Source organism: Malania oleifera, chromosome 2, assembly GCF_029873635.1.
Source record: "Malania oleifera isolate guangnan ecotype guangnan chromosome 2, ASM2987363v1, whole genome shotgun sequence".
Taxonomy (NCBI): Eukaryota; Viridiplantae; Streptophyta; class Magnoliopsida; order Santalales; family Ximeniaceae; genus Malania; species Malania oleifera.
Genome location: NC_080418.1, coordinates 115,627,679 through 115,644,543, shown reverse-complemented (window position 1 = coordinate 115,644,543; position 16,865 = coordinate 115,627,679). Strand labels below are relative to the sequence as shown.

The following is a 16,865-nucleotide window of genomic DNA, read 5'->3' as shown; positions in this document are numbered from 1 at the left end:
CCAGTGACTTAACATTTTTCAGGTGATCCAGTTAGATGAGCAGATCAGGCTCGCAGGTAGAGAGGTCTTCTACACTACCTTATTTGTAGGGTAAGTGTTATTAGGGGGTTGTATTTTTGTGTAACATTCATGAGTTTTGGGTAGTAGATGCTGGGATGATGAGTAATTATGTATGTATATTTTGGGAAAATACTGGATTTTGGTATTATAAATATGGATGAATGACTTTATGTTTTCCGCTGCATAGGTATGTTACTCTGTAAACAGAAATTTCCTTAGTGCCCACTTGGGGCGTGAGATGTTATAGCAGACATTGTTAGGGGTATCAGAGTATTTTATTTTATAGTATATTTTATAAAAAAAAATGGTAAGAATTTTTGGGTCGTTACACTCATGTTCTTCTTGAAATTACCTATGATTGTCTTCATTGAGGTCACTACCTCATAGGAGGTTTGAGAGACTTCTGAACCTCTCTTTGGAAAATTATTGTCGAATCATCACTAGATCAGGTTGATCAACATTAATGAGTCTGATTGATCTTCGTGACATTGTGTTTTTACTTTATACATTTGGTAACTAGTAGCATATGTGTCCCACATAAGTGTGCCAAAAAATGTCTGATAAAAAATCAAGCACCTTTTATGGGATGATGTGGATTCAGATGGGTAGGTGGTGGATGGACTCGTTATGTTAACTCTAGTTAGAGGTGTAAAGATAAAATAGTGATAATCATATAAAACATAGAAATTGTAGAACGAGGGAGAAAAAAGGTTGGTGAAGAAACTCAAATTAGAAAAGACAAGGGGTAATAGAGAGGAAAGATAATAAGGGGAGAAGGAAGTGAGAAATAGAGAGAGGGACATAAGGCATTAGGGCATGATTAACATTGGGTTAATTTTATTATGTGTGTAAATTGATTGAGAGATGCCTTGCAAAATAAGTATTCTTATTTATACTCCTTTAGGCTCAAACTTACATAGATTCTAGGGTTACAAATCATAAACTCAAGTCATAAATCCTAATTATAAATTCGATCAGTTTCTAAACATTTAAAAGCTTATCATCAGGACCGTTTTAAACATTAAACGCCCAATTATTATAGTTGATATTCTTAGTTACCTGAAGCTTGTCTACCTCATTACTTGGCGACTAGACTATCCTAAATGATCGAGACACATTTGTCGCCTAGTGACTAGGCGACCTTCATGTTCTCAGTGCCCACTTGTAATTTTCTTGTCTCACATAGTAACTAGACAATCAACATCACCTAATGGTTGTGTAACTATTGTCGCCTGGGCTACTACTTGATATTCCTAGTTTGCCTAGGTGACAAGGAACTCACCTTACCCAAGCAAATTTTCCATTGGCGATTTTCCTAATTAGGATTGTTACCATTCTCTAAAGGAGTGCAAAAAATGTAGTGCAAATAGACACCATATGCGACAAAAACATAAGAGCTAATAAATCAGAATATACACTGCACTAGAGTTTAGCTTATACTATCGAATTTATTGTAAATTTATTACTTAGAAATGAAATAAAATCAAATTTATTTTTATTTAAATTTTATTTTCATTTTATTTTTGCATCCAACCAAACTATTGTTTCATTTTTAATGGGTAAATTTTATACATTGCCACCAATTTTTAGTAGCTTTACTTATATATACTCAACTTTAGATACTGTTTCAATATCCTCTAATATGAAATAATCATCTCTTAGTAGTGAAAGAATACTATCTTATTTGATCAATTTTTGTATTAGCTTGTACCTTTTTATGACTTCATTTGCTCTTTTTGTCACTGTTCAAGGTTAAACTGTTAAAATGATTTATATTTTGTTAATTAAAAATAAGAATCACAATGATTTTCATTCCTAAAAATATGATACTAAAATAATGCTTAAATTTTGAATTTATGAATTTAAATGTTGGCACAGATCTCCTTGTCATCATCAAGAATTGCCTTGGCAATAAACGGGTCATCTCCTTCCTTTGACTCCTAAAATTTCCACTCCCCACTATTGGCTCTGCGTAGCTAGCAAGCAAAACTTCGAAGCTTTGCTTCACAGACAGCAATGGCAGAACCCAAGACCAAGTACGATCGTCAGCTCAGGTACTGCTTGCTCCTCGCCTCATTCTCTCCACAATTACCCAGTACGACCTCCAACATTCTCACTATCCCTTGCTACCTCCTCTCCCTGCCCTAACTTCTGAAGTGCCAGAATACACGCGCTCAACTCCCACACCCATCCAAAGTGCTTCTCGCTTGCATCAGATTCAACTCTTTTAATTTACAACTTGAATCATTGTTCTTTTTTTTTGGTTTTTTCATAGTTGGTGAAGAAAGTATATTACACCATTGAACTTCTTGTTTGTATTCTGTTTGGCTAGTGAGAAAAGGAAGGAAAAGATGAGAAATTAATTTCATAAGTTGTTAAGCTTGAATTTGTTTAGGATTCGACAAAATAACAGCCATTATTCAGCAGAACTTATTCCAAATATTCAGCGAAGAGACATGCGTGTTACATTTTTCTGGGACGAAAGCAATTTTATTTTTGAATTTTAATCTTTATTGTCTTCCCCCTTTTTTCCCCTGAAGGCTTAGTGATAATTGGAAGTTAATTAACCGCAAATTGTTTGTGGGATTTTTAGACCCTTTCTGATGTTGTCTTTGTATAATTTCGGGAAAAGAACATCATTTCAAAGAAAATGAATGAAAGATGCATAACGTTGAAAATGCACGTGGGCAGACTTAGTCAAAAAGAATATCTAGAGTTGCTTCGTTCCTTGCCAAGCACACTTGCTGTTGTTTTCTATTGTCATGCCTGGTTGCAAATTTGTGCAAGCAAGAAAAATATATGGCGGTTTTACTTGTGATCTGGTACTTTTGAGACTTGAAAGGTGTTGGGGATGTGGCTTATATATTGAGTGGAACATATGTACTTGGGAAAGTACTGTGAAGCAAGGGAACAAGAGAGACATGCAAGGTGCAACCTTGAGGGTAAACCATTGACGGTTTGGGGTAACCGTTAATGGTCTGAGGCAGTGTTGCAGAGGTGTTCTTCTTGGCTTCAAACCGTCGGCGGTTTGGCTTAAACTGCCAACGATTTCACTCGTGGACGTCACGAATTTTTGAATCCAAGATCAGTAGATTGAGAGTTTTTGGAAGAATTTCCTTCAGGGGATTGTTACAGAAGTGTTTTAGATTAACTATAGGTCTTCTGTATGCATTAGATTGATATATAATAATTATTATGTAACCCTAGAAAGATTAAGCTTGGTGTAAGTTTTAAGAGCTTTGTAAGCTTCATTGAGATAGTGAAAGCAGCCGTTGCTCCTGTGGACATAGGCAAATTGCTGAACCACGTAAATTCTTGTAGTTTGATTGTTGCTTTCATTGATTCTCATTGTTGAGTGATTGGTAGGTTCATATAGTTAATCATCGAGTGCTTGCTTGTTTGTTCCATTGATTGTTTGTGAGAGTTCGTGTGAGTCTTCCGTTGTGCACATTCGGCACTAACAATTGATTTCTGAGGGCTAATTGTTGGGAACAACAATTGGTATCAGACCCGGGTGATTGTTGGTGTGGTAAACAACAATTGGTATCAGAGTTAGGAGATTGTTGTTTGCACGACAAGTGGTATCAGAGCTATTGGTTCACAATGGCTGGGATTTCTTTTGTGAGGTTCGAGTTTGGTAAGTTCGATGGAATGGGGAGCTTCGGATTGTGGCAGAGGAGGGTGAAGGACTTGCTGGTGTAGTAAGGGATGGTAAAGGGTCTATACGGAAAGAAGCCAAAAAGTATAAACGACGCAAGTTGGAAGGAGTTGGAAGGGAAAGTTGTGTCCATTGTCAAGCTATGTCTGGCCGATGACATGTTGTATCACGTTATGGATGAGGACTTGCTGGTAGCGGTTTGGTTGAAACTGGAGCGCCGGTACATGTCTAAGTCATTGACGAACAAGATGTAACTTAAGCAAAAATTATATTGGCTTAAGAAGGCAGGGGGTACGAACTTGACTTAGCACATCAACACATTTAATCAGATCATTAGTGATCTGGGGTGAGTTGATGTAAAGTTCAAGGAAGTGGACAAAACATTGATGCTATTGAATTCCCTACCTACGTCGCCTACATACGAGAATTTGGTTACGACGCTGACTTGAAGGAAGGAAATCCTGGAGTTGGAGGACATCACGAGTGCATTGCTGGGGTTCCATCAAAGGAAGAAGGCTAGCGATGAGGGGTCCCATGGTGAAGGACTTGTGGCGAAGGGTAATTAGGATCGTGAGAAAGGCAAGTCTTAGAGTGGATCGAGTGGTAATAAAGCTCCATCCACGAGGAGGAAGGACGTTCGTTGTTTTAAGTGCGGGAAACTAGGGCATATAAAATCAGAATGTCCAGAGTGAGAGAAAAGGAAGGCAAAAGTTCAAAAGGGTTCGTCAAATTTTACAAATGTAGTGGAAGAAGGGGACTCAGGGAGCAGTGATTATGAGATGCTTTCTGTTTCATTAGGTTCAGAATGCCTCACGGGTTCTTGGATCCTAGACCCGGGATGTTCTTTTTACATGACGCCCAACATAGCGTAGTTCACCACTTACAGATTGATGAATACTGATTTTGTTTTGATGGGAAATGGTGTGGTTTGTAAAGTTGTCGAAATGGGGGACATCAGGATCAAGATATATGATGGTGTGGTAAGGACGTTGTGTAGGGTAAGACATGTACCTGATATACGGAAGAACGTGATGTCATTGGGTGCTTTGGATTGTAACAGGTATAGTTACAAGTCTGAAGGCGGGACGATGATCGTGTGTGATGGCGTATTGATGGTGATGAAGGGATAGAGGATAGCAGGGAGTCTCTATACACCGTAGGGTAACACAGTTGTAGGTGGAGCTGCAGCTGAGAGTTCTAAATCAGGCAATACCGTTTTGTGTAACATAACCACACACAAAACAGACGGTATTCTTAACTACATTGTTATGGATGTTTAGGGACCGGTGAGGGCAGCATCACGGGTTGGACATGGGTACTTCGTGAGGTTATCACGAAAGGTCTGGGTGTATCTCATGCGGAACAAGTAAGAGTTGTTTTCCAGGTATAACTTGTGGTTTTAGAGTTGTTTGCCAGGTATAACTTGTGGTTGAGGTGGAGTACTACACTGGGAGAGAGTCCCTTAGGTCAAATATTGGTGTTGAGTACGTTGGTGCTCAAGGAGTTTTGTGAGCAAGGCATGGCGTATGCAAGGCTTGCAAGGGACTTCTTGGTGAAGTCAACAAGTATGACGTGTTTCTCGATTAATCGATCGCCAAAGGTATCACTAGATGGGAGAGTGCAGGTGAGGCTTGGATAGGTTATGCAGTAGACCACTCTCGTTTGAGAGTGTTCGGAGGTCCAGCCATGCAGGTTTTTAGTGAGGTGAGATATAGGCTTGGTATGATGTCTAGATGGTGCATCTTTCTAGTATATAAGAAAGATGTGTTCAAGTTAGGTGATCCATTGGCAAACAAGGTGGCGATTGGTGGAGACATGATTTTAGGTGCTAAAGTCAAGGGGCAGCGTACTCAGGTTAATGAAGAGAAACGGGTGCCAGAAAGCTGCATTAGTAGCAGTGAGCATGTTGTGCAGGTGGAGTTGGACAGGGCAGGAGTGCAGGGAGTTCTAACTCATGAAACTTACATTATCCTAGGATAAACTGGAGCAGAAAGGAGATTGTGATGCAGGTGGAGTTACGGAATCAGCGCAGAGATGACATTGGTCACAATGCAGAGAGTTCAAATTCGGGAGACCTGCAGAATCACAATGGGCTCAGAGGCACTATCAGGCCACTGCCCAGGTATGATCTGATGTCTTATGCAACCATTACTACTAGGAAGGGTCTTACTACCTTTTAGGAGACAGTGCACGGCCAGGAAAAGGGTATGTGGATAGGTGTCATGGTGGAGGAGATGGAGTTACTGTATAAGAATCAGACGAAGGAGGGGTTGGTGGAGCTCCCAGAGGGGGAGAGGGAGATAGGCTGCAAGTGGGCAAGTATTCTGTTTTATATGAGTGACATGCCGATTGTTGGGAAGGTTCAGACTGAGGTAAATCAGTTGGGGACTCTGTTGAGAAAGGAAGTTGACATAAAGGTTTTGGGTGCTGCCAAGAGTATTCTTGGGTTGGAGATTCATAAGGATAAAGTTACAGGGAGATTGAGATTATCTTAGGGTGACTTTGTGGTCATAGCTGCAGGGAGATTGGGGCTATCTCAGAGCGGCCGTGTCGACAAAACTACATGGAGATTGTGATTATCTCAGGATGGTTTTGTGGATCAGGTGTTGGAGAGGTTTAACATGGTTATTGTTAAACCGGTCACTGGTACACCGTTGGCAAATCTAAGTAAACAATCTATCGCTCAGTACTCAAGGACGGACGGTGATGTTCGGTACGTGTCAAAGGTTTTCTACACTAGTGCAGTTGGGTACTTCGGCAGGCAACGGAGGGTTCCGTCAGTTGTGAGGTTTGCAGATGTAGACTACATAGGGGACTTGGATGACAGAAGGCTTACAATGTCGTATGTTGTGGGAAGGCCTAATTGTTGGATGTCTAGGGTACAGTCTCAGGGTGTGCTAGTTACAACTGAATCGGAGTTCTTGGCAGAGGCTAAGGCTGCCAAGGTGGCTTTGTGGTTTAGAGGATCGTTCAAGGAGTTGGGTGTTCAGGTAGGTGGAGTTCCTATTACTACAGTCAAGTTCAAGCGTGGCTTGGACTTGGTTTACGTCTCCAGGTGTTAGACAGGACGCGGGTCCCAATCTACTGGCCCGGGTGGAGTAGTGAGGATTATGCTTTTGAATTTCTCCTAGGTGGTGAATATTCGCCAAGGTGGAGATTGTTGGGAATGTGGCTCATATTCTGAGTGGAACGCATGTACCGGGGAAAGCACCGTGAAGTGAGGGATCGAGAGAGAGATGCAAGGTGCAGCCTTGAGGGCAAATCGTCGACGGTTTGGGGTAGTCGACGGCTTCACTCATGGACGTCATGAATTTTCGAATTTGAGATCAGTAGATTGGGAGTTTTTGAAGGAATTTCCTCTGGGGGATTGCTACAGAAGTGTTTTAGATTAATTATAGGTCTTCTGTACGCATTAGATTGATATATAATAATTATTATGTAACCCTAGAAAGATTAAGCTAGGTGTAAGCTTCAAGGGCTTTGTAAGCTTCATTGAGATAGTGAAAACAGCCGCTGCTCCCGTGGACGTAAGAAAATTGCTGAGCCACGTAAATTCTTGTGTTTTGAGTGTTGCTTTGATTGATTCTCATTGTTAAGTGATTGCTAGGTTCGTATAGTTCATCATTGAGTGCTTGCTTGTTTGTTCCATTGATTGTTCGTGAGAGTTCGTGTGAGTCTTCCACTGTGAACATTCGGCACTGACAATTGGTTTATGAGGGCTGATTGTTGGGAACAACAATTTGTATTAGACCCGGGTGATTGTTGGTGTGGTGAGCAACAATTGTTATCAGAGTCAGGAGGTTGTTGTTCACACAACAAAAAGGCATTTCTGTTGAAGAGTTTCATTTCTGTTATGATTTTTTCGTTGCTTGCAAGTGATGGGGGCTGCAAATTACTATAGTAGAATGCATTTGCAGATATCAATTGATTGCTAAACACTAGCTTTGAGGCTGTTATATATCTGCACCTCTTTGGTGTTTGGACTTCTAATCTGGCTTCTTAATTTTTGTGTGCAAGGATTTTAAGCCATGAAACAGAAATAACGTGTCCAAATAACTATTTTCTTCTAGAATCAGGATGGGCTGCCTTTTCTTTTCAGTTATTCAATTTGAAAATTTTTCTTCCAAAATTAAAGCATTATAACATTTGCAGGATTTGGGGTGAGCAAGGACAGGAAGCCCTTGAGAAAGCTAGCATATGCTTGCTTAATTGTGGTCCTACTGGCTCTGAAACATTAAAGAATCTTGTTCTTGGTGGGATTGGAAGCATCACTGTAATTGATGGTTCTAAAGTTGAAGTTGGTGACCTTGGGAACAACTTTATGTGTATGTCTCTCAATTTTTTTAAAAAAAAAAAATGTAAAGTTTTATTTGGTTTTACCTGATTTATTTTTTCATCCAATGTTTTTTGTGATGTTGGCAGTGGATGAAACAAGTGTTGGGCAATCAAAGGCAAAATGTGTGTGTGCTTTTCTGCAGGAGCTAAATGAAGCTGTTAAAGCCAAGTTTATAGAAGAGTATCCAGAGGCTCTGATTAAGACAAATCCATCGTTCTTTTCTCAGTTCACCTTGGTAGTAGCCACTCAGGTATCAAGCTGCACAGATTGCACTAAATTTTTTTTTTTTCTCTATGTGAATCTAGCTTGTATTTGGTTTAGATTTCAACTCATTGGCAGTAGGGTTATACTAGCTTTGCCGTGCTATCTTCACTCACTTTATTACTCTGGTCATTTTGCAATGTTGATGTCAAATGCATGTGGATTGCTATTTATGTGTGCAAATGGTTATTCTATAGACATGCACCCCCTATTAGATAGCACAAGTGATTACATGCCCATGATCGATCTTTGCTTGCTATTTGATTTGGGGTATGATTGTATGTTTTGGATTGCTATGGCTTTTCTCTTCAGTCTAGTTTAGTGGTTTCAGTTTCTGTGATCTTCAACATGTTTAATTGACCATGTTTTTTTTTTTTTTCATTTTTTTCAATTTTCTTTTGTTCTTTCTCTTGTTTAGAAGAATTTCTTGTCCTCGTATATTCTTCCTTCTCTTTAATATGTTTCTTTTCTTACTAGAAATTAAAATAAAATAAAATAAAATAAGAGGTCCTCGCTCACTAATTCCTAGCTTGCATAATGCTCCTACATATGTAAAATGCGGCTTATGCCATGCTGGGAATTGATTGGGCTGTGGTAGAGATGGTATAGAAAGCAACTTCTTGCTTGGGGTGGATCGCTCTGCAGGAACAATAACAAAGAAGTCTGGGATGCTATTCTTTGAAGCTGTATGGGATCATTTGGAGGGATAGAAACACTAGGGCTTCAAAGAAAATGAAACACTTAAGCAGAGACTTGAGGAGAAATTCCCTATATTAGTTGCTGTCAGAAGATTTTGTTCAGCTCGCAATTCATAAATTTTGTTGATAGCATTTTGGTCACTTTTGAACCTATACATCCTGAATAGGTTGCTGCCCCTTTCGGAGCTCTTCTAATGAATAGGTTTTGTTTCTTGTTTCTTATTGACAAAAATATGGTAGGAAAAAGAAAATTTATCAAGAGAAAAGGAGCGAGCGATATGTGAATTCTGGAGGATAAGATATCCTCTGAAAGGAAAACAAAAGAAAATAAAGAAAACAGGAAGCAAAAATAAACTAAAACAAAATTACTTGGCCAACAAAGCCATCCAATCCTACAAATCTGAGAAGCAAATCCCATAAAAGCAACAGTATGAATAATGAATAATCCCACGGAAAAACAAGAGAAACAATTTTGTACCAAAGCAAATACAAAGGCACAGAACCACCATTAAAACTGCAAGCTTTCCTCTCTAACAAAGGCCCCAAAACACTGCATAGACTGCAAACAACCACCACTTGCATGCATCCTTATCCTTCCCAAAGCCTCTGAAAAAAATCAACTTAAAAGTCTGCGAAGAGCTGGAGCACACCCCACAGGCCAACGCTACACCAAAGAATCTAAATAACTTTGTTAAAGCTTGAGCACAGTGATTGGGCAACTTACAATAGAAGAGGTCCCTTTGGAGTGGGAGTATGGAAATTCATCAAGAAAGGATCGGAAGATTTTTTTTCCAATTTGTCACATTTCAAGTGGGCAATGGGGCCAATGTTTATTTTTGGCATGATGTGTGGCATGAGAACTGTAATCTTGGAGCTGCATTCCTTCCATCTACAACTTGGCTTGTGACAGAAATGCCCTTATCAGTCATCATCTCCAAATCACTGATTAGGGGATTTTCTGGGACATTCCTTTTATATGAGGAATGTGGCAGATTTGGAACTTCACACACTCTCTGACTTCTACATATCTCTCTACAAATTCCATCACCAAAACATCCCTAATGGGCCAAAATGGGCTTTGGACAAAAATAGCGTTTTGCTATTAAATCTTTTTACAAGAAGCTTGCACCGTTGGGTAAAAATTGCAATAACTCCACTTGGATTCACATTTGCAGGACAGTAGCCCCTTCAAAGGTTCCTTGTTTGCTTGGGAGTCCATACATGGAAATGTTTTTACCCTTGAAAATTTGCAGAAAAGAGGGCTTCAGTCATGATTCGGTGTTTTCTCTATATGGCTGATGTGGAATCAGTCAACCACATTCTTCTCCACTGCCCTAGACAAGGAACTTGTTGAATTTGGCTCTTTCCTGGCTGGGCAGCAGTGGGTTACGGCAAATTCAGTTGGAGGGGAGATTTGGGCTTGGAAAGGCATCAGAGCCACAAAGGAGAAGCGAAAGGCTTTGTACCTAATCCCTTTTGCCATCTTTTTCTGTGCTTGGAAAGAAAGAAATAAAGGAGCCTTCAAAGATTCATCAAATTGACTTCAGACCTGCGAAGACCAATGGATTGATGCTGTCTCCAGCTGGCTTAGTGGGAAAATTGTTAATGATCATTTTGTAACTCTTGATGTTTGTGACAATCTTCAGAGTGGTTGATGTTTTGTACCATGGGTTGGCATCCCCTTGACGCTTTGCTAATATCTTTTATTTTTGCTGATAAAAAAAAAATATTGTTAGCCTACAACCTAACAGCTTGAGCTTTTAGGTAAAGTGGTAAACTAACATGGTATCAAAACTGGTTACTAGGAGGTCCTAGGTTCTAGTCATGCTGCCCGTGTTCATTCTGTGATATTTAAAAAAGTTATTGTGTTCCCTGTAATGAGTGTTATTATCGTGTGTTTATCTCTCTGCGTACTGTTGGGCTGCACGTGCAGGGGAGTGTGTAAAGTTTGATATTTGTTGGCACACAACCTAATAGCTTAAGCTTGTAGGTGAAGTGGTAATCTGACAAACTTATTCCATAAACTCCAAGCCACAGAAAGATGCAAGAATAAATGAGAATGCGACACACCACCACCATACCGCATTATACATACATTGGGAGATAAAGCTTTATTAGGTCTCATAATATGCAGCAGACTGTTGGTGTGATGCTCAAAAGAATATCATATAAATAAGGTCATTAGCATCACTAGTTGTTATAAAAGTTGACTACTAACATTTAAATTTTGAACTTCATGAACAAAGAATTGATGCATTGATGCAAAGTTTTCTTTTTCCAGATGCAAGGGGAGAGAAGGATTTAGGATTTTATTTTCTTTAACTTAAAAAAATTGTAACTCTCATGGAAATGCTTACCCTATAAACTACATGCATCTTGACTTTCATTAAGGGGATCCAAAGATTTGACAGTTTTTCCATTTGATATATTTTTCCTAGTTCACTATAAAGGTTTATCTTAATGTTCAATCAAATAAAATATTGCTGTTATCTCAGTCAATATACAGGATCTTCCAGTTCTAAACTTGATCGGGAATCCCTCCAAAACAGCACTCTCGGAGACTTCGTATTTAACTAATGCTCCAAAGTGTACTTACCCAATAACAGTGTGAAGGCAAATGATTAACTTATTCTCCCTGTTCTCCATTTGGAACATCTGTTTGCAATACAAACTATTCATTTAATCAAGTTTATGCCAACTCATTTCCCATGCTATGAAAACAACTTTAGAAAAGTTCCTTGTCTTTGTAGGTTAGTGGAGTCACTTGAGTTGTTACGGTTTAATTTTCTTGATCTTTCTATGGATGCCTGCAGGCTGTGTTTTGCTCATGTACCAGCCATTGCCGGGGTCCTCAACTTCTTGCCTTTTTAGTAATATTATTTTATCTATAATGTTAATAAAATAAATACCAACAACTTGTTGCAAATCAGAAGACCTTTGAAGACTCTTCTCCTGATTTCTATGTGCTCTGTTTCAAGGACTCTGAGACAGCTTCTCATCTCCTTTTACACTGCAACTTTGCTGGGAGGATTTTTAATAAGTTAGTTTATATAATGTTGTGAAATGGATCGTATAATGAAGATGCACAACGGAATAAACAACAAGAAGTGAATGTAAATAACACACACAACCAGGACAAGATCAAAACAAAGATTTACGTGGTTCGGCAAAGCCTACATCCACGGAAGTGATGACACAAATTTCACTAAGGAAATCAAAATATACACAACACACTTCAATAATGATCATCTCTACTCTCAAAATATGCCTAGATGACATATATAGAAGTTCCTCGGAGGTTTGCCCCCGTTTGCTCAACTACCTAACGTTCAAAAAATTCAAAATTCAGAAAAATTGCCACAACCCAGGCGCCTCTCGTCGACAAGACCAAGACGAACCTTCGTCAACGAATATAGGGCTCTCGTCGACGATGATAGAAGTCTGAAAATTTCCTACTCTCGGTAATTGTTCGTCGACGAGTTTCAGAACCTTCGTCGACGAAGCTCTGCTGTTCCCTCGTCGACGAGCATAGGCTCCTCGTCGACGAGTCCTGTTGTGCTTACCCCTTCATGTTTTTCCTCCTTCTTTGCTTAACAGAAGTATAAGAGCCATAAATAACAATCTCCACCTTGGCAATACGTCCCTTAGGAGAATCTCAAAAAAACATGAACTGCTTCACTTTGAACTTGAAAATGCTTGGTTGGGTATGTCTCCCTTCTAACACTTGGAGACATTAAGTAAGTTCAAGCAATGCTTGAACTTCTTTGAAGTAACTGATTTGGTCAGAATATCTGCTGCATTATTAGATGTGTGAACTTTCTCCAACACAAGTTCACCTAAAGCAATCAATTCCCGCACTCTGTGGAACCTCACATCAATGTGCTTGGTCCTAGCATGGTATACCTGATTTTTCGCCAAGTAAATGACACTCTGGCTATCACAATGCAGCACCAAACCATCTTGCTGTAACCCTAGCTCTTTAACTAAACCAGTAAGCCATAAGGCTTCCTTTGCAGTTTCGGCAATTGTCATATATTCCGTCTCAATTGTGGACAATGCAACCAAAGACTGTACCATGGATCTCCAACATACCGGTCCTCCTACAACGGTAAACACATATCCCGTTGTAGACGTTCTATCATCCATATCCCCAACATAATCTGCATCAACAAATCCCATAACTGAAGGACAACCCTGTTGCTTGCCGAACATGATGCCATATCTCGATGTACCCCTCAAGTATTTAAGTATCCATTTGACGGCTTCCCAATGTTGCCTTCCTGGATTAGAGAGGAACTTGCTCACTACGCTCACTGCATGAGCTAAATTTGGCCTCGTACATACCATGACATACATTAAACTCTCTACAACACTAGAATAGGGAGACCTTTGACATGTCTCGGATTTTCTCATTTGAACTTGGGCAATCTGCTATAGACAACTTGAAATAATTCGCTAGAGGTGTACACACCGGTCTTGCATCAACTATGCTAAACCTCTCGAACACCTTTTGAACATAACCGCCCTGAGATAACAATAATCTCCCTACAGTCCTGTCACGGCGAATCTCCATCCCAAGTATTTTCTTGGCTGAGCCAAGATCCTTCATGTCAAATTACTTATGCAACAGGTCCTTTAACTGATTCACTTCAATTAAATCCTTTGTAGCTATCAACATGTCATCGACGTACAATAACAAGAAAACAAGAGAACCATCCTCAAGTTTATTCACATAAATGCTGCAATCATACTCACACCGTTTGTGGCCAATCTTCATCATGTACGAATTAAACTGTTTATACCATTGCCTTGGAGACTGTTTCAGCCCATAAAAAGATTTCTTCAACTTGCAAACAAAATTTTCTTTTCCGGGTTCAATGAATCCCCCCGGTTGTACCATGTAGATTTGTTCCTCCAAGTCACCGTGAAGAAATGCCATCATCACATCCATTTGTTTCAAATGAAGATCGTAATAAGCTACCAACCCCAACACAATTCTGATAGAAGTATGTCGGACCATTGGAGAAAAGATCTCATCATAATCTATTCCCTTCTTTTGTGAGTATCTTTTTGCCACCAACCGTGCCTTGAATTTCTCTCATTCCTTTTCTCAAATTGCCTCCTTCTTCCTATACATTCATTTGCAATCTATCAGTCTCTTTCCATCTGGAAGCTCCACCAATTCCCAAGTTAGGTTAATGATTCCACCTCCTCAATCATCGCTCCCATTCACTTATCTTTCTCCTGGCCGTGCACTGTCTCCTGAAAAGAAATTAGATTGTTGCAACAAGGAAAACATAAGATACTAACTCATCAAAACCATACCTTGATGGAGGCCTGATAGTGCATTCGGATCTCCATATAAGAATATCGTCAACTTGCTGGTTTCCCGAGTTAGAGCTCCCTGCAACCACGAGACCATGATCATTTTCGTTGCCCTAAGCTTCCAACTCCATTTGCACAACATGTTCATCATTACCCCAGCTTTCTGGTTCCTGTTTCTGTTCATCAAACTCTTGAGTACGCTTCACCATAGCCTTTTCATCAAAAACTACATTTCTATTGATCACCACCTTGTTTGCCATTGGGTATTACAACTTATCTCCCTTCACACCCTCTAGATATCCCAAGAAGATGCAACGACGAGACTTCGGGTCAAGCTTAGATCTCTCCTCACTAGACACGTGGACATAGGCTGGACACCAAAATACCTTCAATTCAGAGTAGTCTACTGCATTTCCCGTCCAAACCTCTTCCGCTAATTTACCCGCTAGTGATGCCCTTGGTGATTGGTTAACTAGAAAATAAGTCATACTAACTGTCTTGACCCAGAAATTCTTCAATAGCCCTGCATTCAATTTGAGACACCGAGCCCTATCAGTGAGAGGCCGGTTCATCCGTTCTGCCACACCATTTTGTTGAGGTGTCTGGCGAACTGTAAAATGTCTCTTGATGTCCTGCTCCGCACAAAACTTCATAAACTGAGAATCAACGTACTCGGTCCTATTATCTGACCTTAAATATTTGATTTTCCTCCTTGTCAGGTTTTCCACTTCAGTCTTCCAAATCTTAAACTTGGCAAACGTACTAGATTTGTAACGCATGAAGTAAACCCAAACCTTTCGTGAGTAATCATCAATGAAACTTACATAGTACACATGTCCACCCTTTGATGCAACTCTAACTGAGCCCCAAATATCTGAATGTACATAGTTAAGAATTCCTTTCGTCTTGTGAGTAGCTGATCTGAATTTTGCCCTGTTCTGTTTTCTAAGAACACAAAATCTGTAGAATTCCAACTGACATGATTTTAAACCTTTCAACAATTTTCTCTTGTGTTGTTCTTTCATGCCATGTTCTCCTATGTGCCCAAGACGCATATGTCACAAGACGGTCTCATCTGATTAAGCATCCACAGCTGCAACTCCACCTACAACGGTAGTTCCTTGCAATGTGTAAATATTCACATCCAGTTTCTGCCCTTTCATCACAGTCAGATTACCTTTCCATACCATCAAGACTCCACCTTTGGACTCGTAATTAAAGCCATTACAATCCAAAGTACCAAGAGATATCAGACTCTTTCTCAACTCAGGTATATGTCTTACATTACACAATATTTTTACAGCACCATCAAACATCTTTTTCTTTACGTTTCCTATGCCAACAATCTTGTAAGAAGTATCATTACTCATAAGAACTGATCCAGAATTTACTAACCTATAAGTGCTGAACCACTCCGTTTTTGGAGTCATGTGAGAACAACATGCCGAGTCAAGTATCCAAGAGTTCGTTAGATTTTCCGACTCCGCTGAAACTGATAGAATGTCACCATCTGCTGAATCCTCTTCTTGAACAACATACACAAATTTAGAAATCCCCTCATGCTTATTAGCATTTCCTTTCTTCCAACCCGAACACTTCGGTTTCACATGCCCTTTTTTACCGCATTTATAACACCAGATTTCCTTATTCTTTTTTGGATTGATTTCGGGATATCTGATTAGACCCAATTTTAAACTTTCCTTTGCCTCACTTATTACTGCCCTTTACTACAAGTCCTTCTCCTTCATCACATATTTTCAACCTTTGATGAAAATTTAACAAAGTACTTGTTACTTCTTCCAAATCAAGTGTTTCTTTTCCCCATGTAAGAGTGGTCACAAGATTTTTGTAGGTATGAGTCGAGGGCAAATAATTTAATAGCATCAAAGCCTTATTATCCTTATCAAACTTCACATCAACTCTCATAAGATCACTTATCATTTGATTAAACGCATTGATGTGTTGTTCTAGACTAGATCCTTCTACCATCTTAAGCCGATATAAACGTTGCAAAAAAGTTTGTTATTGAAGGATTTAGACATGTACCAACTTTCTAACTTTCGCCAGATAGCCGTTGGAGAATCCTCCTCCATCACACGATAGAAAACTTCGTCAGCCAAACACAAGCGTATTGTTGACACTACCTTTGTTTTCAAATCTAACCATGTTGCCTCATCCATTCCTTCCGGTTGAGCATCAAACAATGTTTTAGCTATTCCTTGTTGCACTAGAATATCTTTTACTTTCCTCTGCCATAAACTGAAGTTTTCGGTTGCATCGAATTTGACAATGTCAAATCTTGTAGAAGACAATCCCGATGCCATAACAACAATCGCTCTGATACCAATTTGTTGTGAAAGGAATTGTATAATGAAGATGCACAACGGAATAAACAACAACAAGTGAATGTAAATAACACAGACAACCAGAACAAGATCAACACAAAGATTTACGTGGTTTGGCAAAGCTTACATCCACGGAAGCAATGACACACAAATTTCACTAAGAAAATCAAAATGTACACAAT

At 39.5% G+C, this 16,865-nt stretch overlaps 1 protein-coding gene across 1 annotated transcript in view; it reads left to right on the top strand.

Moving 5' to 3' along the window:
• Positions 1-1,910: 1,910 nt before the first annotated feature.
• Positions 1,911-16,865, top strand: part of LOC131149345 (NEDD8-activating enzyme E1 regulatory subunit AXR1-like) — a 34,170-nt gene continuing 19,215 nt past the window's right edge. Inside the window, exons 1-3 of the mRNA XM_058099721.1 lie at positions 1,911-2,114; positions 7,871-8,043; positions 8,141-8,304. Coding sequence (XP_057955704.1) covers positions 2,077-2,114; positions 7,871-8,043; positions 8,141-8,304 — 375 coding nt within the window. The 5' untranslated portion in view covers positions 1,911-2,076. The remainder of the gene's footprint in view (positions 2,115-7,870; positions 8,044-8,140; positions 8,305-16,865) is intronic.